Source organism: Molothrus ater, chromosome 23, assembly GCF_012460135.2.
Source record: "Molothrus ater isolate BHLD 08-10-18 breed brown headed cowbird chromosome 23, BPBGC_Mater_1.1, whole genome shotgun sequence".
NCBI lineage: Eukaryota > Metazoa > Chordata > Aves > Passeriformes > Icteridae > Molothrus > Molothrus ater.
In genome coordinates, this window is record NC_050500.2 from 1,084,001 (window position 1) to 1,109,449 (window position 25,449).

Sequence of the window (25,449 nt, forward strand, 5' to 3'; positions counted from 1 at the left end):
AGGACTGAGGCAGTCAAAGGAGCGCTTTCCAGGAAAGGAGTGAATCCCAAGCCGTTTTACATCTCCTGTGCGGGCAGTTCCACGCACAGAGGCGCTCGCAGGACCTGCCCTCGCTGCTGCGCTGTTGTGCGGCCCTGCGGCCCCGGAGCGAGCCGCGGGTGCCTCCGGTTCGCCGCCAGTGCGGCACAGGGTGGCGGCCGCGTCATGCTCCGGACACGCGGTGCGCTCGGCTGCCGGTACCGAGTGCTGCCGGCATCGAGCGCAGCCGGGGCCGACCGCAGCCATCACCGAGTGCTGCCGGTACTGACCGCAGCCGGCACCGAGCGCTGCCGGCACCGAGCGCTGCCATCACCGCGGCCGCGCCTTCCCCGCCGGCATCTCCGCTGCGTGCGGAGCGGGGCCGCGCTGCCGGGCCGAGGGGCACCGGGACGGGCCCGGGCCGCTGCCGGTGCCGGGGCGGGGCGGACGCGGCGGGCGCGGCCCCTCCACCGCCCCTTGGCAGGCGGGGCCGGGGCGGCGCCGGAGCGGGGCCGGGAGCGCGGGAGCCCCGCAGCCCCCGGGACCCCCCGGCCGCCAGCGCAGGTGAGCGCCGGGACGGGGCCGGGCCGGGGCTGGGGCCGGGCTGGGGAGCGGGGCCCGGGCGGGCCGGGGGCTCCGGGGTGCGTGGCCGGCGCTGCGGCAAATGCCGGCTCCGCTCGGGCGCCGTCAGCCAGCAGCGCTGCTGCTGGGCTCGGGAAAAGCGCTCCAGCCTCACGGAGAGCGGGGTCGGCACAGCCGCTGAGCGCCGGAGCTGCCCAGGGGCCGCCCTTGGCGCTGTGTCCCCCGTGCTGGTGGCAGGGATGGATGGATGGATGGATGGATGGATGGATGGATGGATGGATGGATGGATGGATGGATGGATGGATGGATGGATGGATGGATGGATGGATGGATGGATGGATGGATGGATGGATGGATGGATGGATGGATGGCAGCGGGCTCGGTGTTTTGGCCAGTAATCACTCATCACCTGCCGGCCCATCCCGCAGGGTGTTGCTGGTGTCTGCCTGGCCTTTAGGTGGCTTTGGCACATGGAGCGTTGTCGCCACAATTGTCCCTCCCGGAATTGGGGAGTGGTAACACCTGGTCATCAGGACCTGCCCTGGTGTAGGGCTTGTGCTGCCTGGCTCAGCCATGTGTGTTTCTGCTGTGGGTTAGCTTTGGATTATGCTTTTGGCAGGGCATGAGAGTCTTTTAAGAGCTGCCAGTAGAGAGTCTGGAACATGGCACGCTGTATGTGCCTGAGATGGGAACCCGAAAGGTGAATGTCATGATAGAAGTCATTAGAAATGCGTGACTTGTGATTTGTTTCCATCAACAAGATGGACTCTGGTTTCTGGTGTTGTGGAGCCGTTGGGAACAGTTGAAAAAGCCTAATTTCAGCAACTTCTTCAGCTGGAAGCTTTCGTTTATCACAACTTCCTCCACGTCCCAGGCTCTGCCTGTGTTAGCAGTAATAGCAAGGGTGCAAGGATCTCATATCCCTTTGCCAGCATTTAAGAGTTACAACATCCCATGTGAGTTACAGGCTGTACTTGTGCATGTGAGAAAGCTGAAACATGGAGGAGTTTGTTGTTTGATGTTGTGCAGCAAACAATTGTCAGGTTTGGGAACAGAGCTGTGCACAGTGCTGGTTTTCAAGCTTTGGCTTTAACCACTGAATATACGTTTTCCCACTAGGTAGTTCCTCAGGCAATACTGTGAACTTGCCCAAAAGCTGATTGGAAGTTTCCACCAAGGTTCTCAAGTCTCCCATCAGATGCTTTTCTAGCTCTGTGATGTCTCTCTGTGGTGATAGTGTTTTACTCCCAGAATGATGAATGGCTTTACATTTATTTTTCTCTTAAGTTTCTTTGCCTGAACTCTTCTTTCCCTCCCTCTGGCTATCGCTTCTGTTTGGAGCTGAGGTTCTGCTGAGCCTGAATGATGGCATATTGCTCTGATGCTCTTCTGCAGCTGGGAGCCCCAAAAGGTGCAGCCTGTTGTTATCAGCACACGTGCATTCTGCTTTCCTATCTCTTCTCTTGCTGACAGCCCCTTTCATCATCAGCCCTGCACACAAACAAGGTTATCCCCAGTTCAGATCACATTAGTGTAGTTCTGCTTCCATTACTTTTCCCTGTGAGTCTGTTTTGTGGGAGTGTGTGTGAGAACAATTTAAAAGCTCAAAGGAGTCTTTATTTCATTAAGGGAAGGGCCCAGGCCAAGGGATTCTTCCCCAGTGGTTGTTTAAAGCTTGATCCTTATAGTTTCCACATAACCAGAACAAATCCATGGATGGTAGGAAAATCCATGGTTCTCCAGTGACACCTGGATGCACAGAAGATGCTGATTTTTGTTAATTAAGTGCTGGTTTTTATCAGCACCTCTGGTAGGGAAGGGGATGCTCTGTAGTGTCTCAGAGGCCTGAAGAGTTAGGTGTGGGCATTTTCATCCCTTGCCAGGGACAGTTCATGGTACAGCTACATCCATCTCATGGTTTGTGTAAGTAAAAGTCAGATTAATCAGGGGCTCAGAAATATCTAAGAAAAGGCATTGTCAAAGCAGCCTAACTGTGTGTCAGGTATGTAGAGTTGGATGAACAATGGACTGCTGTTGAAAGAGTGAGTGAATCAGTGCAGGCGAGTGTGTGGCAGGATAGGAGAGATCAATGTACAAAATGGAAGCTGATAATATGAAACAAACCTTTATTTGATTTTTATATTTGGTGGAGGTAGAAGTCATAGGATGGTAAACCAAGTAGAGGGAATTCAAATATTCTAAACTAGGGTTTGAGGAAGATAAAAAGTCAGGCTCTTGATTTTAGGGGTTGTTCAGTGCTTGAATGGTTTTCCACAGTTTTCTAAGGAGTCCCCAGTGTTTTCCTACCTGGTTGATGACCTGAGTTTGACACTTGTGGGTGTGTGGAAGGAGGAAGCAGAGACAGAGCTGTGGTGCAGCCTGGGTCTGTACTAAGGGTCTGTACTGAGGGTGCAGCCCTGTCCCAGGGGCTGAAGGAGGGCAGAGATGGCCCCATGGCACAGCTGAGACATGGATCCTGTGTTACAGGAGACTGCTGGAAGCTGTGATGGAAACATCTGGGGCAGATCTGACCTGTGACACCAAAGGGAAGCAGCTCCAGCCTGGGTCTGTGTGTGCTGGGGTGACTGGCACTGGGTGTGAGTCCCCAGCAAACCCTGCCAGGGTTTGGTTTGCTCTCCCAAGCTCCCATGTGCAGGCACAGTTTGACACACTTACCTGCTGCAGGATTCTTCCCCATCTGCCTTGAAGGGCAATTTGGGGTTACTTTTACTGTCAGTCAGTGCTGAAATGATTTGTCTGCAGTGTGGGCTTGTTTTACCCTGTGACCCCAACCAAAAAAATCAAGACCAAGCTGAAAACACTCTCAGAGCACACTGAAGTGCTGGGTGAGCTCAGAGCTGGCTCAGCTCTGCCCAGTGCACTGATTGTGTGCTGAAGCCATGTCAAACACGTGTGTACCCCAAAATTCCGTGGTCTCCTCCCCCAGCCAAAGCCATGCCTGCAATGAAAGTGACTTCCTGCAGTCTCCCACGCAGCACATCACCTGTGAGCTCTGCACTGCTCATTTCCTATAAGCTGAGAAGTATTTTGGTAGTCCTGGGGTCTTGTAATTTTGCAATTTGTTTGTGGGTGTTGGAGCTTCCGTGTCTGTCTGATGCTGCAGCCTCACAGGGGAACGCTGCTCCATGTCTGATATTTTTTTGCTTTCTTTTTTGGTCTTTTTTTTTTTTTTTGCCTTTTTCTCTCCAAAGCAGTTGCATGTTGTAAACACCAGAGCTGTGGTTGATATAGTTCACAGGAGGAAATTGAAATTTGTGTTAGTAGGTTTTATGTTGGCTGGTGGCTTGTTAAATAGTGGCTGGGTGGTTTCAGATGTGTCTCTTGGACTCTGCACAAATTTACCTTGCCTCAGATTCCTCAGCTGTGTTGTCTCCTTAGCTGATGCTGTGCCTCTCTTCTCTACGTGGCATTCAGTAAAATTGAGGGTTTATTTCTCTCCTAGTGCATGGACTTATCCCATGTGGGCATCAGCTCTGCCTTGGCCAGCTCCCCTCTTTGCTGAGGATACACATTTATTACCTGCACACTGAATAAATGCTGCAAGGGGAGTGCAGTCTGTAGCTTTCCTGCTGCAGAGTGAAGAATAATGAACTGAGGCAGAGGGCACAGGGGAAGTTGTGGAGTTGCCTTCATCTAAAAAGTGAAATTTTGTCTCATGGTTATTTTCCTCCACCACTTTTACTGTCCAGTGATGAAGAGGTCTGGGCTTTAAAAATTGACAATTATACTGGAGAATTCTTTTTTTTTTTTTTTTTTTGGGAAGACTGCTGCAGTGAAAGACAGGGAGTATATCTCAAATTACTCCAGTAGTGTAAACCCTGCCAAAAAGGAGTGATGCTGCACTTGGTTGTTCACAAATGGCAGAACAACCCAGAGAAAAGGGAATTGTAATTACTTGTACACATGAGGTCAAGATAGTGCAGACAAGGCTGGAGAACTCTGTTCAGTTTCCCAAGGCAAAGGGGAAGAGGGAAGTCAGGCAGTGCAGGAACACCCATCTAGGCAGAGCTGGCCTCATGTAAGAACTGTCACATCAGATCTGAGCTCCAACAAGGAGAACATTCTGAATTTAGCAATGGGAAGGGGAGAGACTTGGTAAATGATGTATTAGAAACTATGAAAGTCCAGAGTTATTCTTTCTTTGGTATATTCACACCAGGAAAAAATCCTGCATCCTCAGAATCAGGGAGTTTGGAAAGACAAGGTGCTGAGCTTGAACTGGACACTGTAGTGCTCGTGGCTTAGGCAGGCACTTCATATTCTCTGGGATGTGGTGCCAGATAGAAATCCTGAGCAGGAGGAAGCAGCTCAGCCTTGGCTGTGTCTCTGTCTCTGCTGGTCAGTCGAGTTGTGGCAGTTTGCTGATTCAGGCTGAGGTAGCAGATCCACCAGAAACCTGCTGGTTTTAGTGTTGATGGGCAGAGAACGAGGCCAGCCTGTTCTGCTTTATTCAAACTGGTAAGCCTTGCCTCCTCCCCCCGTGCTGCCCTCCCTGCAGGCCCGGGGTGGTTTGTGGTGGTGCCGGCTCTGTGCTGAGGAAGCAGGACAGATAAAACACAGCTCATGTTTCTGGGAATCCTGACCTCACTGCTGACAGGGAAGTGGTGTGCTCCCAGGAGCTGGCAGATAAGCTGCTGGGCTCCTTGTGCTTGCTGGAGCCCAGGGCTGGCTCCTGAGGAGCTGCCAGCAGGACTCTGTGGTTTGGGAATCAGCTGCACTTTGCTCAGCTCCTTTCCAAGTCCCTACAGCCACGGCTGCATAGCTTTAAGTTGTGAATGGGGAAATGCTGTGCTCGTTTCATGGGCTGAGGAGAAGGGACACAGACTTGCTCAGGGCTGAGCACCTTCCAGGCTGTACCACTGGGATGTTCCTCTGCTGACCTGGCAGGAAAACTGCTGAGAGGGAATTGGGGTGAGCTGGGGTGGTTGCAGAGAATTAGTTGGAGCCATTTCCCTGCCAGTGCCAGCAGTTCCAGTCTCCAGCATGTGGGGACACCACATTGCCACTTGTCACCTGTGCAGGAAACCAGAGGTTTTATTGCTGTAGCATTTTGCATGTGGGCAAATGGATGGAGACTTTGTTAGAGGTCTTTGAGAAAGGAAATGTCTGACAGGCTGCTGGTGAATGCCTTTTGTGTCATCCTGTGTATGAAAACAGCAGCTTGTACCTGATCTTGTACCAGATTCTTGTTCTCTTTGCATTCCTTGGATGTGCTGGAAATAAATTGTAGCATCCTGCCAAGGGACAGGCTGCAGATGGAATTAAAAAACTTATTCTGACTGCCTCACCCTTCAACTTCATTTTTGTATACTTGTAGAGAGGGGGCGTACAGCAGAGTATTATTTGTTTGTGTGTATAAAATGCATGCATACTTGGAACCAGCAACAACTCTTTCTCCCTCTTGCAGACTGGAACTGAGCTCTGGAAAAACAAAGTGGAACTTGGAGCATGTGGCCTGAGGATTGCCTTACACAGCCAGGGGTAGGAACTTGCTGTTTCTCTTGGCTGCTTGGTCATAGATGAGCTATTGGGACAATGTCTTTGTTCTCCAGAGAAGATAATGCTCTTATTTCTGTGTCAAATGCAGGTGTAGATGTTAATCCTGGCCTAGAAGGGAATTAAGAGAGGGTTGCATTGAAATAGAAGCAATGCTATAGTTACATGTGGCTCAAAGGCACTGAAGTGGAATTTTTACTAATTTACTAACTTTTCCTGAGCTTTAAGGCTGTGCTGACCTTCCTTTCTTTAGGTTCTTTTGCACATTAATTTTCGACAGAGCCCAGCACAGAACTGAGCAGATAACATGTAGTCAACAGCACCAGACTGTTTTCCCTTTTGTTGCAGGTGGTAGCTGAGCAGTGAGCAGGATGCCCCCAGGCATTTACTGCCCTACGGAATTCTGGTCCAAGGGTGAAAACCAAAACATCCAGGTGGACTTTTTGCTGCCCACAGGAATATACCTAAACCTCTCAGTGCCCTGCAATGCCAGCCTGGGCACCATCAAGCAGGTAACAGCCTCCCACTAGCTTTGGGTGACAGTCTGTGTTACAGCCAGAGGGTCATCCACTGCAGAGCTCTGCCTCCAACAGCAGACACTTAGGATGAGAGTCAAAAAAGGGATGTGAAGTCATGTGAGAGTGCTATCCACAGGGAGAGAAGCATCCTTGGGAACTGGATAGTGTTGACAAGACTTGAGAAGCTCTTGGCTCCTGTCCTTGGCATCCTGACAGATTTCATGTTACTGGGGGCAAGTTATTTAACCCAGTTTTGTTTCCAGTGTGAGTAATTGCTGTGTTTCACAGGACCAGAGTCAGCAGGTGCTCACTGTGAGATGTTCAGGTGGGGGTTATTTACATGCTCAGGCTGAGGGATTGACATTGCCCAAAACAAAAGGCAGGCATGAAGAAAGGAAGTCAGTTAAAGGCACCTACAAATAAACCTGCCCAGCAGTTCAGCACCAGTTGGAGCCACCAGACCTGGCTGAGGAGCAGCTTGGGAGTGCCAGGGGGCTGTGGGGACCTTGGGCTGTGCTGTGCCTTAGCTGTGTGCTGGGGGACAGGTGGTGGGTGACAGTGGCAGGGTGAGGGCTGGACAGGCCCTGGGGGCAGCTGGGTGGCAGTACGGAGGGTGACAGTGTGTGCTGAGGGACAGTGACAGGAGGGAGAGTGACAGTGGCAGGGTGAGGTGTGCAAGGTGACAGCAGCAGGTGACAGCAGGGTGACAGCAGCGCAGTGACAGCAGCGTGCCCCCGCAGGTGCTCTGGAAGCACGCGCAGTATGAGCCGCTGTTCCACATGCTCAGCGACCCCGAGGCCTACGTGTTCACCTGCATCAACCAGACGGCCGAGCAGCAGGAGCTGGAGGACGAGCAGCGCCGCCTCTGCGACATCCAGCCCTTCCTGCCCGTGCTGCGCCTCGTGGCGCGCGAGGGCGACCGGGCCAAGAAGCTCATCAACTCCCAGATCAGCCTGCTCATCGGGAAAGGTCAGCCCGCCCTCATGGGCCCATCATGGCTCTGGGGACACACAGCCTTCATGGGCCCAGCATGGCTCTGGGGACACACCGCCCTCATGGGCCCAGCATGGCTCTGGGGACACACAGCCCTCATGGGCCCAGCATGGCTCTGGGGACACACAGCCTTCATGGGCCCAGCGTGGCTCTGGGGGCACACAGCCCTCATGGGCCCAGCATGGCTCTGGGACACACAGCCTTCATGGGCCCAGCGTGGCTCTGGGGGCACACAGCCCTCATGGGCCCAGCATGGCTCTGGGACACACAGCCCTCACTCTCATGGGCCCAGCATGGCTCTGGGGACACACCGCCCTCATGGGCCCAGCATGGCTCTGGGGACACACAGCCCTCACTCTCATGGGCCCAGCATGGCTCTGGGGACACACAGCCCTCATGGGCCCAGCATGGCTCTGGGGACACACAGCCCTCATGGGCCCAGCGTGGCTCTGGGGGCACACCGCCCTCATGGGCCCAGCGTGGCTCTGGGGACACACAGCCCTCATGGGCCCAGCGTGGCTCTGGGGACACACAGCCCTCATGGGCCCAGCGTGGCTCTGGGGGCACACAGCCCTCATGGGCCCAGCGTGGCTCTGGGGACACACAGCTCTCATGGGCCCAGCATGGCTGCTGGCTCTGGGGGCACACAGCCCTCATCCCCTTGGGCACAGCGTGGCTGCTGGCTCTGGAGGCACAGATATTTCTGTTGGGCACAGTGATATTTCTCACTTTCTGTCCTGGACAGCGTGGGTGCAGGGTGGGACACTGGGACAGCAGCAGGATCCTGCAGGGCATGCAGGGGACACTGCCTGTGCAGGGCCAGGGAAAGGGGTGCTGCCTGCTGGCAGAGTGCTGGGCCCTGGGGACAGTGCCACTGCACATCGTCCGTCAGGGGCTGCTGGCAGCTCAGCTGACTCTGCTTTTGGCCATGTGTTAAACACGTGTTCAGGGAGACTTTCACAGACAGGAAAGGAAAAGGCTCATTTCCCCCACTGGCTGCAGATGCTTATTTTGCCCTCGTCTCCTGCTCTGCACCCAGGTTTGCACGAGTTTGACTCGGTGCAGGACCCGGAGGTGAGCGAGTTCCGCGCCAAGATGTGCCAGTTCTGTGAGGAGAAGGCGGCCCAGCGGCAGCAGCTGGGCTGGGCAGCGTGGATGGAGTACAACTTCCCCCTGCAGCTGGAGCCCGCTGCCAAGGGCCTCTCCTCTCTGCAAATCCCCACCAAGAACATTTTTGTCAACATCAGGTTCCAGTCTGGCGGGGTAAAGCACAAAACTTTCCTGTCACGGTGTTTGGTGGTAATGTGTGCCTGGACAGTGTTTGCATGTGTTCAGTGTTCATTCTCTAGATTGCTTTGCCTGTGGAGAAGATTGGGAGGGAGCTGCTCTCCCTCCTGAATGTGCACTGGGTGTACTGGTTAGCTGGAAGCTGAGGTTGCTGCATGTACATGGGCTGGAAACCTTTTTGGGTTTGGGTGGGAAAGGAGCACAGAATGCAGTACTTGGCTTTCCTTTGGAAGCTCAGGAGCCTGCTCAGCAGACGCTGCTTGCAGGCACTGCTCTGTGCTGCCCGTGGGCCCCTGTTCCTGCGCCTGCCTGGGCTCATGTTCTGCCTGTTGTGCCTGGGCACGAAGCAAGGTCACCCTGGCAGATGAACAGCCTTCAGAGCAGTGTGTTTGAGCATGGGGATCCTTCCAGCCCCTGCCCTGCTGCTGCAATGACTGTGGGAAGGTTTTTAATGACTGGCAGCCACATTAACTGGTGATTCTGCTGAAAATTGAAGTTCCTGATTTCCAGCCTTGTGCTTACACTGCTGAAACTTGCTCCTGCCCAGTTTGGCAGGAGGAATATCTCTACTTACCATAGGCTGATGTGTGTGATTGTACCTTCCCATGCTGCTCCTCATTGCTAGCAGCAGGAATGCTGCTCCCTGTCTGTGCCACGCCAGCCCGTGCTGGGGTCTGACACTTTGCTGTGCTGTTGGGATTGCAGGAGAGCTTCATGTTCCAGATCTCCCCCTGGGAGTTCCCCATCACCCTCATGAGCTATGCCATTAAGAAACAGGCCACTGTGCTCCGCCCCGAGACCGTGCAGCAGCCAGAGGACTACACCCTGCAGGTGAATGGGAAATGTGAATATCTCTATGGGAACTACCCCCTGTACCAGTTCCAGGTGAGCCTCGTGTCTTGCTTTGTCAGTGGCTGTTCCCACATGGCCTTCTCTTGCTGGGGTTGGGACATATTGAGAAGGAGGGAGTGCTGTTTGCAGGACTGCAGCACATCAGTGGCAGCATCTGGATGCTACCTAGGGCAAAGGGTACTTCCAGCAACCTAACCAGTCCTTATTTTGGGGGGGCCAGTGGTCTAAGCCTGTCCCTGGGTGCCAGGTGCTGTGTAAATACATTTACAGGTTGTGGTTCTGGAAATATCTGTGAGCTTGTATGGTGGGATGAGGGTTCTCCCAATGAAAGCTGGGCAAGTAATCCTGAATCATGTGCTCCTCTGACAGGGCAGACTGCTGCTGGGAGTGCTGAATCCTCCTCAGTGTTTTCCCTTAATGCAGCCATTTGAGTCCATTGATGAAATGCCAGCTATAAAAGGCACTTCATATTCTCAGCTCTGGCAGCATGAGGCCAGCGAGTTTCAGGTTTATAAAGCGAGAGGAGATAATTGAGAGCTGGGATTGGATTGTTGCTGTGTCCTTCCCCGAGTCCCTGCAGGGCTCCTGCCTGGGCTGGTGGCTCTGGCAGGCCTGGCTGACCCTGTCCCCTCTCAGTACATCCGCAGCTGCCTGCAGCGGGGCCTGACCCCCCACCTGACCATGGTGCACTCCTCTGCCATCATTGCCATGAGGGACGAGCAGACCGACTGCATCACCAGCCCCCCAAAGGCGGCCTCCAAGCCCCCACCGCTCCCCAAGAAAAAGGTAAGAGGGGACAGGGACCCCTGAGCTCACCCTGGGCTCCTCTGTTGGGGACACACTGGGCTGGGTAGGGAACAGCAGTGGGTGCTCCCTGCAGGGCAGGTTCCCAGCTGGGGAATAGGGTGGGAATTTCCAGACAGCCTTCCAGCCCTCTCCACAGCTTCCCTGGCTCTCCCAGGCTTCTTGCTCTTTTCTGTGGGACCCAAAAGCATGGAATGGGAGATGAGTTCTGCTGCTGACTTGAGAGGCCTTTGTTGCATCTGTTTCTGATCAGAACCCTTTTCTCTTTCCAGCCAAACTATGGCTCTCTCTGGTCCTTGGAGCAGCCTTTCTACATCGAGCTGGTGCAAGGCAGCAAGGTCAATGCAGATGAGAGAATGAAGGTGGGGACTGGCTCACTCTGGGGTTTGTACCTGTGCTTTCCCAGTCACAGCCCTCTGGTCTGTGTGGGGAGGACAGGGGTGGCTGGCAGTGTGACCTCACCTGCTCCTGTGGGGCTCCATTCAGCCTTGGGCAGTCTCTGAGCTGCAGCACAACAGGGATAGGGATGGGCAGATAGCAGCCCAGCATTGGAAAAGCTGCTGCACAGCAAACAGAGCTGCTGCCCTGAGGTAATGGCATTGGGCAGGGCTGGGCAGGGGACACCCAGCTCTGAGAGGAGTGATGGGAGAGGTGATGGCTGGCAAAGGGAAGGCAGGAGAAGCAGAGGCCTGGGATATGTGGGGTGTTTACCCTGAAGGGGGAATGGGGAGAAGTGGAAAAGCTGCCCTTTGGGAAAGGAAGGAAACTGGGCAAGAGTGTGCCACATTAATCAATATGCAAGTCTGCATGAAGTGAGAAGATAACAATGTCCTCACTGAAGCTGAGCAGAGAGACTTCAGAGCTGAGTGTCTGAATGAACTGGGAAAGAGTCAGGAGAGGAACACCCTGTTCAGGGAGAGCTGCCCTGTCTAAAGAGAGAGACTGCAGAGCTGAGTGTCTGAGTGACCTGGGAGAGAGTCAGGAGAGGGACACCCTGTTCAGGGAGAGCTGCCCTGTCTAAAGAGAGAGACTGCAGAGCTGAGTGTCTGAGTGACCTGGGAGAGAGTCAGGAGAGGGACACCCTGTTCAGTGACCTGGGAATGAGACAGCAGAGGGACACCCTGTTCAGTGACCTGGGAATGAGACAGGAGAGGGACACCCTGTTCAGTGACCTGGGAAAGAGTCAGGAGAGGGACACCCTGTTCAGTGACCTGGGAATGAGACAGGAGAGGGACACCCTGTTCAGTGACCTGGGAATGAGACAGCAGAGGGACACCCTGTTCAGGGAGAGCTGCCGTGTCCCCTTCCCCTGCAGCACACAGGCAGTCCATGGGCTCACAGTGCTGTCCTTGCTGCTCCCTCAGCTGGTGGTGCAGGCAGGGCTGTTCCACGGCACCGAGATGCTGTGCAAGACCGTGTCGAGCTCGGAGGTGAGCGTGTGCTCGGAGCCCGTGTGGCGGCAGCGCCTGGAGTTCGACATCAGCGTGCGCGACCTGCCGCGCATGGCCCGGCTCTGCCTCGCGCTCTACGCCGTCGTCGAGAAGGCCAGGAAGGCTCGCTCCACCAAGAAGAAGTCCAAGAAAGCTGTAAGTGAAGCCAGCCTGGGGCTGAGCCAGGCTGCCCAGGGCTGCAGGTCGTGTCCTGCGCTCCTGAACCTTCTTGCTTTCAGAAAGCTTTGTGTTAATGAAGCAGCACACAGGGCAATGGCCAGTATCCAGCAGGAACAGGAAGCTGAGAAGTGGCTGCCTGTAAGAAAGGCTGTTTATGTGCAATTTCTTCTCTAGAAAGACCTGTCCCTGTTTTGCTCTTCTGCAACTTCCTTGTTCTGTAGTTGAGGTTAAACCATCATCTCTGTTGCATTTTCTTTCTAACAAGGTCTTTCCTGCAAATCCCCAGTGGAGCAAATTACCAGCTAGGGAGGGGGAATGAACTGAGGAATGTAAACTTTGGTTATGGCGAGGTAAAATTAAAGTGCAGGTTCTTCAAGGTCACTGTTCAGGTGTTGCAAACTGACCAAAGTGTTAAATCACCTTGGAAGCTCTTGATCTGAGCATCTTAATCAGAAGTAGTGATATATCTCACTTTCCAAAGCTTCTATCCTATTAATAATTTAGTAACTAAAACAGATCCAACTGCAGCCTGTGATTTAATTGCTGATTTCCCAGAGTTGTAACGTAAGCCTCAAGCTCTGTTCTTTATGAGCAGCAAAGGCATTTGTGCCTCTGCAAATTATTGTTTCTGTGACCACAGAGACTGTTCCCGTGCCTTAAGGAGAGGGTCACTCGTGCCATCTGTGCTGGAGTGCAGAGCAATGAGGCACTGATGAGTGTGATGAGAAGATTTCAGTTCTGCTCACTCCTCCTCACTGCTGGGAGGTTCACTGAGCCTTGTTGTGCTGACATCAGTGGGGCTCTCAGGGTAACTGTGCAGTCATGTCTGGGAGCAACAGCCAGCTCACAAATCCTGCTTGTGGGGACCAATTTCTGGGTTGAAGACTTCAGACTGGAAACATTTTGAGGCCAGGACCAGGATTAACAGTTTTATTGTTGGGTTTCTTTTCTATTTAAGAATAGCAGAACCCCAGCTCTTGCTGGAGACTTTTGTTGGACAGAAGATCTGATTCATCCACAGGCTGGATGATTGTGGTCACACTGGAATAATTTTCAGTTTTGAAGCAGTCAGAAGGAAATCTTGCTGTTCTGACTGACAAAACAGAGCCAGTCTGTTTAGCTGAGTTGTTAAGAGGAACTTATTCATGTGTGTTCTGGTGCTGGGGAAAGGTGGGTGCATTCTGATGAGCTTTTAGTATAAAATCACAACAATTCACCCCAGCTGAGCAGTGAAAAAAGGAATTTTTCCCCATGGTGAGCTATAGCTCTGAGTGAAGTGCCCAGAAATAATTTCAAATGATTGTTAAGGGCAGGTTACCTGATTTTTTTGTTTGTTTGCTTTGACTGTTATTTTTTTCCTTACTCAGAGGTTAATTCCATACATGTTGTTTGTATGCAGCCTGTCCAGAGCAGATAGGTGGGACTAAATCGTTTACTACCACAAAAGCAGGCATGTTTGCAGGCTGACTGGATGAGTCAGAGGGTTAATGTCACCCAGAGGGTTGGCTTTCAGTGTTTCTCTAAATCATGCAGGAGATGGCTGTCTTTAGAATGCTGGCTCCTTGTTTTGCTGGACCTTATCCACCAGAAATCCTGCCTTGTGTTTTGGCAGGCTCTGAGCTGTGGTTAGATGTCATTTACTCTGTTAGAAAAGGTTATTGCTGCTGGTGGTGTTTTATTTGGCTTTTCCCTGTTGTCTGGAAGCTGATGTCTCAAATGTGATTTCACTGAAGATATTTGGAGGAATCAAATCAGCTCCAAGGTTATGAGAGGCTTGAAGTGACTCATTTTGTCACGTTAGAGGGAAATGGGGGCTCTGTAACCTCCCCCAGTGCTGGGTGTTCTGTGGGGATGTGCCCCAGTGGAACCAGATGTGTCCCTGGGGCTCCTTCCAGCATGGCTCTGTTTGTGGGTGCCTCAGTGCAGGATTTCTGCCATGTAACCCCTTTTCCAGCTGTTTTCTGTGCTGTGATCTGAGCTCTGAGTGCTGCTGCATGAGGTCAAGTGTTCCATCTGCGGAACCTGACTGCAGGAAAGCTGAGCTCACTCGTGGAATGTGTGTCTGCTCTGGGGCTGGGAGCTGGGTGAGGGCAGGGGATGGGTTCTTTGTCTTGGCCATGTCCCAGGCACTTTACTTGTTGGAGTCTCCCTCCTCTAAAACAAGGCTGGGTTGGATTTGTGGGGTTTCTTTTGGGGGTGTGGTGAGGTGTTGGCAACATAAAGTTTAATTTCTATAGATAGTGTTTATTATTGTACAAAGAAGCCAAGCCCTTTTTTCCTATTTTGAGCTATTTCTAGCATCCTTTGTCTCGTTTCCCAAAATCGTGCCTACTCTGTGTTCCCTGTTTCAAAATTAAAGCTCTTCTCCCTCCCCTCAAATTGTGAAATATATAAAATGTGTAGTAGTTCCCTCAAATATTGAATGTAGAGTAGCAAGACCTTATTGGAAAATTAGAGATTCTTCAGCTTTGGCTGAATATCAGGTGGTGAAGTTTCAGACACATTTGTGGTGCTTGTGTTCAGACACGTTTGTGGGGAGCGTTTGGTGCCGTTCAGCACCACACAGAAGACCCCAGGTTTTGGCAAGTGCCCGATGCCATCTTGCACTGTTAATTTAGGAGGGTTCAGGGGGGGAGCAGGCAGGGGGTCCCTTTGCAGGGGGTCTCTCAGTGCCCTGTGCAGCCTGGCAGGGCAGCCCCCCACGAGCGCTGTCTCCGCAGGACTGCCCCATCGCCTGGGCCAACGTGATGCTCTTCGACTACAGGGACCAGCTGAAAACGGGGGAGTGCTGCCTGCACATGTGGTCCTCCTTCCCAGGTACGGCAGGACAGGGAGCTGCTGGCCTCTGGCATCCTCAGTGTCCCCAGGAAGTGGAGTGGCCACTGCTCTGTGCTGGAGCCCTGCCAAGGCAAGGCTTTGTTGAGCTTGGCTTGGCAGGTGTGACCTGAGAGGTGGCTGCTCCCCTGGGGATGCCACGTGCCCCTCACTGGGGAAGGCTCAGGAGGGTGAAGTGCTCGTGGCCAGGCAGTGCCCAAGGCAGTGCCCAGGGACAGCCTCTGCTCTGCTTTCTGCACCAAAGCTTCGCAAGATTTGGGCTCATGGGTTTTGTGTACTTTGTTTTTCAGACGAGAAAGGGGAACTTCTGAACCCCATGGGCACAGTGCAGTGCAACCCCAACACTGAGAGTGCAGCAGCCTTGGTCATCTGCTTCCCCAGCGTGGCAGCACATCCTGTGTACTACCCATCCTTTGAGCAGGTGGGGCACAGGGACACTTGTAGGAATTCCCTCACTGTCCCTTCCAGTGGGGAACCTCTGGGGCAGCCATCCACAGGGACTGGGTGCAAGCAAACTTGATTAATGGATATTGTTAACTGAAAATTTCACTTTCTCCTCTCACCTAATGGACCTTTGAGTGAATACTTTTCCAAGCTATAAATTACTGAGGTAGAGATGCTGTCATAGATGAGCATTTGTTTAAAAATGGGTTTAACTGAGCTGCCTTCAAACTGCTTTAAGGTCTTTGGGAAGGAAGAGGAATAAAGGGGAAATGAGTGAAAGTAGGCAGCTCCCTCCCTTTCAGCAGAGTGATAACATGCCATGTGTGAGGTGGAGATTTTCCATCTGTCACTGTAACTGGCCAGACAAGTGGAGGAAGAGATGTGCCTGTTTCAGGGGAGGAAGCAGCTCTGTGCTCCCCAAGAGGCAGGGTCTGGCTCAGAGCCTGTGCCAGGCACAAAGGGGAGCCCAGGACAGGGGGCAAGGGACTGACCTCCAATGCAGCACGAGGTGATGGTGCCTACAGTTACAGAGGAACTGGGAGCCTTTCTCACCCTCTTTATTTGTGCCCCAGCTGCTGGAGTTGGGAAGGAATGGAGAACAGCCCCGAGCTGCCCCAGAAGATTCTGAGGAGGTGAGTCTGCTGGCATCAGTGTTCAGCTGCCTGCCAGCCTGGTCTCATTGGCTGCTTTTACCCCTTGCCCCCTGTCCCAGCTGGGTCCCTGTGGGCTGGCTGAGCCCAGAGTGTGCTCTTGCCGTGCAGAAGCTGCAGCTGAAGGAGATCCTGGAGCGGAGGAGCCACACGGAGCTGTACGAGCACGAGAAGGACCTGGTGTGGAAGATGAGGTTCGACATCCGCGACCAGTACCCGCAGGCGCTGGCCAAGCTGCTCGTCATCACCAAGTGGAACAAGCACGAGGATGTTGCCCAGGTGAGGCTGCTGGGGCTGGCAGCCAGGGCTCCTGTTTTGGTCCATCTTTCAGTGTCTGCATTCCTGTGCTGTGTTTGGGAGCCCAGCTGAGCAGGGGTTTCACAGTTTTCTCAGGGAGTTCCCAGCTGAGGTCTGGCTCTTCTGGGGACTGTCCCAGATTCATTTCTGGCCAGCAAAGTCTTCTTTATCCCTTCAAGAAACTGGAGGCAAGGAAAAAATCTGTATAATTCTTGAGGGAAAAAGATATCTGGATTGAATATTCTTAAGTGATAGTAAGAGATCAGCACAAGCCACCTCAATGAATCAGTTTTTGACCTGGTATCTGCAAGCTTGCTGTGAGGCATCTATAAATAGTGACCCCCTGTAAGGAGCTGCTCTTTCATCAGTAGAATTTCAGATTTATATCCATTGTCATAAAAGCCTTGTTCCTTTTTTAAACTATTTTCTTTTTGGTCATTACAGATGATTTCCCTGCTCCAGACCTGGCCAGAGCTGCCTGTCCTGAATGCCTTGGAGCTGCTGGATTTCAGCTTTCCTGACCGTTATGTTGGTTCCTTTGCCATCAACTCCCTGAAGAAGCTGACGTAAGTGCTGTCCCCAGGGGAGAGGCAGAGCCCTTTCTATTTCTGCTCAGGGCTGCTGAGGGGCTGTGAACAGCAGTGACAGCCTTGGCTTTGCAGCGTTTACAAGAACAGTTATGGCAGTGAAGACAAGGTTGTGTTTCATGTTTCCTTTCTGTCCACAGGGATGATGATGTGTTCCAATACCTGCTGCAGCTTGTCCAGGTGCTCAAGTATGAATCCTACCTAGACTGTGAATTGACCAAGTTCCTGCTGGAAAGGGCATTGTCCAACCGCAAGATCGGCCACTTCCTCTTCTGGCATCTGAGGTGAAGAGCAAATCTTTTAGGCTTTTTCTCAAAAATCAGGGCAAACCAGCATTTACTGAGTCCTTCATTGCTCTGTGAACTGGGAACTGCTACTTTTTACCTCAGGTGCCTCAATAAGAATTATTCCAGGAGGACACAGTGTTGGTTTTTTATTAATTTCTTTTTGTGTTTTGTTGTTCTGCTCTAACTGCTCTGCCTGCTCCCTGCCCAGGTCAGAGATGCACGTGCCTGCTGTTTCCCTGAGGTTTGGGCTGATCCTGGAAGCCTACTGCCGGGGCAGCACCCACCACATGAAGGTGCTGATGAAGCAGGTACTGATTGCCTTGGGCCCTCCCTCTGCCTTGGGGCTGGTTCTCAGCTCTTGGCTTGCTCAAATTATCCTTACCAGTAGTACAAGAAAAGCCTCGTGAAGGCTGCTGGCTCTGGGGTCCCCTGGAGCTCCCCAGTCTCACCCACTCAGCTGCAGTGTGTGTCTAGAATGCTCTGAAATGTGCAGACCACTGCTGTTACAGATCAGCTGGCTGAGGTGCTGTGCAGTGGGAGCTGCTCACAACCAGAACTCCCCAAAAACAACAAAGGGCAGGCTGGGCTCTGAGTCTCATCCTCTGCACTTTCTCCAGCCAGGGCATCTCACTTCTTCCTTTGGAGTGTGGTAATGTGCTTTATTCCTGCTGCAGCCATTATCCTGCAATGCATTTGTGCCCAGCAGAGTATCCACAATTAATTATGGATCTTCCTCAAGCAGATACTACTAAATTTGTTTTGCTGCAGTATGTGAAATTGCTACAAATTGAAGAGAAGTACGAGATGGAACCAAGGTTTACATTTCACAGGAGATGTTAATGTTTTTTAACCTTTCTCCAGGAATTTCCTATTTGTTAACCCTGCTTCATCCCTCCCGTTTTCAGGGAGAAGCACTGAACAAGATGAAAGCTCTGAATGACTTTGTGAAAGTGAGTTCTCAGAAGGCCACCAAGCCTCAAACCAAGGAGATGATGCACATGTGCATGAAGCAGGAAACCTACAGGGAAGCCTTTTCCCACCTCCAGTCCCCCCTGAACCCCAACATCATCCTCGCTGAAGTTTGGTAAGGGAGAGATCTGCACCTCTGCATTTGTGTGAATTTTGTGCTTTGGTTCACACTGAAGCCAGGCTTTGGGTTATCCCAAGGTTCTTTCCTCGTGGAAGCCCAAAGTCCAGCAGTGGGTGGAGTTGCTGTAGGACTGGCAGCTTGGATGGCTGATATTTAATAGATGGAAACTGAGGGTAATATTTTTATTTCCTCTAGTGTGGATCAGTGCACCTTCATGGACTCCAAAATGAAACCTTTGTGGATTGTGTTTAATAGTGAAGAGACAGGTGGAGGTGGAGTGGGTATAATTTTTAAAAATGGAGATGGTAAGTCTTTATTATGCTTGTGAAAATATATCTTTTAGTCTCAAGTATTTACTGGGTGAGTGGGCCTAAATCTGGACCATTAAGATGTTGTGTAAATTAGGAACTTTAATGGTTTTGGGTGAGTTGTGGTAGTAATCTGAAAATTTATATTAACTCCCCTCTATATTTCACCTGCTTCCCCCTATAAGTAAGATTTTAGTGCAGTAATTGGATGTCTTTGAACAGTAAAATGATCTTTTCCTCTGCATTGCTGCCCAGATCTGCGCCAGGACATGCTGACTCTGCAGATGATCCAGCTGATGGACATCCTGTGGAAGCAGGAGGGCCTGGACCTGAGGTGAGCAGTGTGCACACAGTGCAGCTGTCCTGCACTGACAGTCAGGCTGCTGAGGCTGCTTTCTCTGCAGGCTCCCTTTGCCCCAGCAGCTCTGTCTGGTGCTCTGGGAGCAGCTGGGCAGCTTCTGTGGGCTGGGGAACAGAACTGCAGAGCAGAAAGGGAGGAGACAGGGCAGGCAAGGGAAAGCTGAAAAGTCACCACCGTGCATTTGCGGGCAGGATTTCAGTGGAAGGGTTTCTTTCATCTCTGCAGGATGACCCCTTATGGCTGCCTCTCCACAGGAGACAAGACGGGGCTGATTGAGGTGGTCATGCACTCGGACACCATCGCCAACATCCAGCTCAACAAGAGCAACATGGTGGCCACGGCTGCCTTCAACAAGGACGCTCTGCTGAACTGGCTCAAGTCCAAGAACCCGGGGTGAGGGCTCACCTTCCCTCCCTGCTCCTTTTCCTTCAGCTCTGCACAGCTCCAGGCTGTCCCACCTGGGCTGTGGCTGCTCCCCTGCCTGGCACACTGGAGGCCTCGTGTGGATCTCATTTCCATTGAGATTGTGGACACCCCCTTATTCAGACCCCTTCAGTTACAGATCTTGCAGCTCATTTTTGTGCAGCAGGGGTGGGAGTCCTGCCTCCAGAGAGCACTGTGGGAATCCAAGCGAGCTTCCCTCCCTTCTCCGGCAGCTGAAAACAGCTCTCCCCATGGGGCAGTACTGGAGTCCAGAGTAAAGTTATCTTTCGCTCTTTCCTACCCTCTCCAGAGATGCCTTGGACCAAGCCATCGAGGAGTTCACCCTGTCCTGTGCTGGCTACTGCGTGGCCACCTACGTGCTGGGCATCGGGGACCGGCACAGCGACAACATCATGGTCCGGGAGACGGGGCAGGTAACGGGGAGGCACCTGGGCAGGGCACGGTGGGCACCTGGGCATGGGCTCTGCCCAAAGCAGGGCACCTGGGCAGGGCACGGTGGGCACCTGGGCATGGGCTCTGCCCAAAGCGGGGCACCTGGGCCTGGGCATGGGCTCTGCCCAAAGCAGGGCACGGTGGGCACCTGGGCATGGGCTCTGCCCAAAGCAGGGCACCTGGGCCTGGGCATGGGCTCTGCCCAAAGCAGGGCACGGTGGGCACCTGGGCATGGGCTCTGCCCAAAGCAGGGCACCTGGGCCTGGGCATGGGCTCTGCCCAAAGCAGGGCACCTGGCAATGGGCATGGGCTCTGCCCAAAGCGGGGCACCTGGGCCTGGGCATGGGCTCTGCCCAAAGCAGGGCACCTGGCAATGGGGATGGGGCTCTGCCCAAAGCAGGGGCCCTCTTCCCTCTCCCAAAACCCTATGGCCAGAATCTGCTCAATGCAGTAACTGAAGAGAGCTCAGCTCTGATCAGCTAAAACAGGTAATAGTCTGAGATTTATTTTTTTTTATTTGTAGCTGTTCCATATTGATTTTGGTCACTTTTTGGGGAACTTCAAGACAAAATTTGGTATTAATAGAGAACGAGTCCCTTTCATCTTAACCTACGACTTTGTGCATGTCATCCAGCAAGGAAAAACTAACAACAATGAGAAGTTTGAAAGGTAAATGCTGGGAGTTAAACTTGACTTCAGCTTTTGAAGCTCTAAATTTTTAGTATTTATTTCCACCATTAGTATTGTAAGTATTTAGTATTTATTTCCACCAATGTGCAGCTTATAGCTGCCTGTACAGATGAAAGTAAATAAATTATTAACTGGAGAGAGCAGGGTTCAGACTGCTCAAGTGCTTTATAGAATGGTGGAGCTGGCAGTCCTCACTCCTTTGTCTGGTCTTTGCTCCTGCTCAGGTTCAGGGGTTACTGTGAAAGGGCCTACATGATCCTGCGGCGCCACGGGCTCCTCTTCCTGCACCTCTTTGCACTGATGAAGGCTGCTGGGCTGCCAGAGCTCAGCTGCTCCAAAGACATCCAGTACCTGAAGGTAAGAGGCAGAGCCCATGCAAGGGGCTAAAACTGAGCACCTGATTTTGTGGCTGGGGGAGGAGGAGGAGGAGGAGGTCAGTGTGCAAGGCCAGATTCTTAGCAGCAGATGAGCTCCAGAACAGTGAGTGGATGCCCAATGCCCTGTGCAGGACATCAGAAATGCCACGTCCTGGTGCTCAGAAACTTCTTCAGGTTCTGCACCTGGAGGCAGCAGGAGCCTGCTTGCAGGGAAGGAGGCAAAGCCCTTGGCTCTCATTTCCTAGTTTGCCTCCTGAGTCATAACCACCCACCCCTGGCAGCTGCAGAACACTTTGTCCAAGAGCAATGCACAATGTGCTCTTTCCTGCACCAACAGCAGCAGAGGGTGCAAGTGTTTATCAGAGAAAAAGCCTCCTTCAATTGCAGGAACAATTAAAAATAATTGATAGCTACTCCATTGCTCCTTTCAATTGAGTAATTTCTTATGAATAAATGTCTTAGTGGTTGAGCAGTGACTTGTTCAGCTGTGCACTGATTTGTGCCTCCTGCCTACAGGACTCCCTGGCCCTTGGGAAAACTGATGAGGAGGCACTGAAACACTTCAGAGTGAAGTTTAACGAAGCCCTGCGGGAGAGCTGGAAAACCAAAGTGAACTGGCTGGCACACAACGTCTCCAAAGACAACAGGCAGTAGAGCAGGAGCTGCCCCTGCCCAGGAGAACAGAACTGAACAGCCCAGCACTGACAGACTGGTGCCTAAGGACTGAACAGTGCTGCAAGATCCCCCACCTCATTCCCAGAGATCAGACATTGCTGCATGACTGAACAACTGCTGGCCTGTCCTCAGCCACAGCACCCTGGCTGCTGAACAGCTCTGGGGGACAAGGGAGAGAGTGAGGCAATAAAACTACAGCATACAGTGAAGGTAGGTACAGCTACTGTACCTTGAGAACTCCTTCAGCTTCAAATACACCTTTGAATGAAGTCAAGACATTTGTAACATCCCTCCCGTGTGCTAATGTCTGTGTTTCTAGTTTCTTGAAAATTTAGCTGAGCAGAGATCCCCCTATGCCTGTAGCCTATCTAGGACACCACTATTACAGCTTAGAGGCATTAACTTCAGCATGTGGTCACTCCTGCCCTGTGTCAGTGTCCACTGAGGTGGGTCAGCTCAAAGCACACCAAAGCTGACGTGGATAAATGGTTTTACTCTGCCTTGAGGCAGGATAAAAACACCCAGGCTGTCATATTGCTTTCTGTTTGCTCCAGAGGCCAAAGTGTTCTGAAACTGAGCTGGAACTCAGCTACGGCTGCCTAGAACTGATGGCACAAAAGCAGCTTTGAGGTGGCCACTGGATCAGGTACTTTGCTTTCCAAAGTTAGGCTTCAGTTGAGCCTCCAGTAATTCCTGCATTTCTGCATTTATTTTGGTTTCAAACCTGAAAACGCTAAGGTTGCATTTCAAATTAAAGTACTTACTGCTTTTCAGAAAAGATGTTAAGCTGTGAGGTCTGTTCTGGTTGGATCTATTCATACAAACCCTGTTGCCTCTCAAGCAGCAGTTCTGGCATAGAAGACACCTCATTTTAATTTAATCTAACCTGGGAGAGCCCCTTTTCCTACACCTTCAGATGATACTGTGACTGAAGCACTCAGGCTCTAACAGCTGCTTTGGTACTAGAGGGAAATACTGCAGGATTTAGAGCTCTGTGCAGGCTGATCAGTGAGAAACAGTCCTGTGCCTCTGCTCCATTTTAGAGAGTAAATATTGCTATTTCCTTGCTTATTAAACTAATTTACAGAGCAAAAAGTATGCAAAAAAAAAACTCTTGGGCCCTGTGCAAGGTGCGATGCACTGAACCCACAGCCCCAGTCAGGTTCTTGTGGAAGGGAAGACACTACAGTTCCAGAGCTGCAAAAGCAATTCTCTTGCAGTGCCAGAGCCTGGTGTTCAGGGTGCTCTGCTCATCCCTCTCACAGCACAAAGGCCAGGCCCTCACAGATTTCACAGCAGTGGCTCCTGTCCTGTCCCTCACTTTGAGAAGTGCAATAACACAAAGGTGGATCAGTATCAGCTGCAAGAACTGAGCACAGTTTTACAGAGCTTACTTAGGCTGGAAAACTTGACTTACCTATGAGCAGTAAAAATTCAGTGAGTCATGGTGTGGACCTTCTCTTTTGTACACCCTGGGAGGGAATCTTGGATAAATCTCTGAGAGCTCTGTAGGGTCAGCAAAGAGGCTTTGACTCCAAATTCACAAGGCAGCAGCTCACCTGATGGTTTTCAGCAAGATGGACTGTACTAAAGATTGAAAGTTAGATCATTTTCAAAAATGTTCCATTTCATTACAAGTGGCTTCTCATTTTTATAAATATGCTCAGAATGATAGACCTATTTCTATTTATTTAGAGATGTTTCTGTCATTATTTTTTTTTAACTCTGTACAAACTGATTGTGCTTATTCTGTTGCCTTTGAAAAAGAAGTATTTTTTTAAGCCAAACCGTGGTTCTGCAAGAAGAGAATGTTTACATGTTTAGCTCTTCAGTTGCGGTAGGTACATGTTTTGTAAATAAGAAATAAAAGATATGGATGAATTGTACACAAATGCTGCCAAGTCCTTCTGTGTTTGAGAGCAATGACCACAAAACTCTCCTACTCCCCCAGCAGAGGCAAATTAATGCAGTTTATATAACTGGATTCCATTTTGTTTCACTCAGGAAAATAAAAAATGCCAACAACCTTTAGAACCAGAAATTTATTGTAGCTTATAGACTTTCCAAACTGACCTGTTACCAATATACACATCTGAAAAGTTATACCCACAGTGGCTACAAACTGCATCAGGACATTACAACCCCTCAGTATTACCATTAAGTCATGATCAGTTTTGGTCTAAAATACAGCAGCTACAGCAACAGTATATGGAAGGATAAGTCTTCTACACATTAACACAGGACGACTGTCAGACATAAGTTAAAAGTTTCCCAGTTTACTTAAAACTAGCAGTTAATTACCACATAAGTAGTCAAAACCATTTTCCCATTTTAGAAATCTAAAATTTTACATTAAAAAAAAACAAAACAAAACAAAACAACCCCCAAAAACAGTAAGCTCTGGTGTGGGTTCTTTCCCTGCTGCCAGGTCCATCTCTATTGTAAAGGCACTCCTCAGTCAGGTTCCCCCAGAGCAAACGCCATCAGTTCTGGGGCTGCTCTGGGAATCCAGCTGTACAAACACGTGCTCAGCCCTGATCTTTTCCCCCTCTGTGCCCCTCTCTGGCCCCTCCCCAGTGCTCCTGGCCCTGCCCTGGCCTGGCTGGGGCACGCTGGGCTCTGCCCCCACAGCCAGGAGCAGTGGCTGGCGCTTGGCTTACCGTGCTCAGGAGGGAATGCAGTCCCAGGCTCCTGCTACAGGCAGAGCAAGTGACTCTGTAATCCACCTCCACAGAGATCAAGCAGAAATTCATTATTCACGACTCTGCATCAGACCAAATAAAGTTAAACAACCCTGCCTGACAGAAAAAACAGCCCCCCCCATGTTTGTACCTTCCAGCTATTGCCCTCTGCAATCCCAAATTGGAACTGGGATCAGAAACAACCCAAATCACATGAATTAACATGATTGCCAAGGTTTTCTGGTTGGATAATTTATGCTACAGTTTTTCACCAGCAGGAAAACACAATTACTAAGTGTAAACAAAGGCTTAAAACACCGACAATCTGTACAAGGGGCTGCAGGGGAGGAGCAGGAGTGTTCAGTGGTATCAGCCACACCCCAAACCCTCCCACTTCCAAATTAGAAAAAAATGAACAAAAAACCCCCAAATCCCTATCCATGTAGACTGGTAGCCCAGGTGCTCAGACTCCCCTGCACCCAAAGCTGTCTGCAGTGTGCACAGCCCACACTGGGCTCCAGGCACTCTCCCCAGAACTACCAGGAGCTGTGGCTCACCCCACAGCCACAGCACACAGATCTGCCCACCATGCATGTAGTGTTATTTCCCCAATAACTTAAAAGCCTTTATGGCAAGCCTCAATTGGAGAAAAAAATAAAAATTAAAACCAAACTGTAGTGCACAGGGGAGCTGAACCTCTGCAGAGGCTCCTAAAGCCTTTACAACTTCTCACAAGCTTGTCTGTTCCCTCTGCAAAAAAAAAAGAGATGAAAGAAGAGAAAGGAGTTCAAGGAGAGCGGGGCATGAGCACACATGGCAGTCAAGGCCAAGACAGAGTTACTGAACATCTACACTAAGAACTGTGCCCGTGCTCCTGCTGCAGTAGGATGAGACTTGGAATAGCTCATGCTGCATGATTTTTCACTTTAGCATGTTTTAAACCCCAATCCCTGTTTTCACTACCACAAATGACATAATTACATAATTCCAATATATTTACAAAATATTAAAAAGTCTTGTTAATCTTCTACATATTAACCTCATTCTGCCACTTTACACATGCACTAATTCGGGGGGAAAAAAATTAAAAGAAATCAACAGGCTGAAATG

At 51.2% G+C, this 25,449-nt stretch overlaps 1 protein-coding gene across 2 annotated transcripts; it reads left to right on the plus strand.

Moving 5' to 3' along the window:
- The first annotated feature begins 508 nt into the window (after nucleotides 1–508).
- PIK3CD (phosphatidylinositol-4,5-bisphosphate 3-kinase catalytic subunit delta) lies at nucleotides 509–23,550 on the plus strand. 2 transcript variants are annotated; one of them, XM_036396313.2, is made up of 24 exons: nucleotides 509–582; nucleotides 6,029–6,102; nucleotides 6,466–6,629; nucleotides 7,376–7,604; nucleotides 8,668–8,891; nucleotides 9,621–9,800; nucleotides 10,404–10,553; nucleotides 10,844–10,933; nucleotides 11,936–12,157; nucleotides 14,902–14,998; nucleotides 15,307–15,437; nucleotides 16,033–16,092; nucleotides 16,222–16,389; nucleotides 16,852–16,973; nucleotides 17,135–17,278; nucleotides 17,490–17,589; nucleotides 18,187–18,365; nucleotides 18,567–18,676; nucleotides 18,935–19,013; nucleotides 19,266–19,433; nucleotides 19,774–19,897; nucleotides 20,440–20,585; nucleotides 20,831–20,963; nucleotides 21,500–23,550. In XM_036396313.2, the coding sequence occupies exons 3-24, from the start codon at nucleotides 6,489–6,491 to the stop codon at nucleotides 21,635–21,637; spliced, it is 3,135 nt and encodes a 1,044-aa protein (XP_036252206.1). In that variant the 5' UTR covers nucleotides 509–582; nucleotides 6,029–6,102; nucleotides 6,466–6,488; the 3' UTR covers nucleotides 21,638–23,550. The 2 variants fall into 2 exon arrangements, with proteins under 2 accessions (XP_036252206.1, XP_036252207.1); XM_036396314.2 differs by having other exon boundaries at nucleotides 9,621–9,746.
- Nucleotides 23,551–25,449: the final 1,899 nt, after the last annotated feature.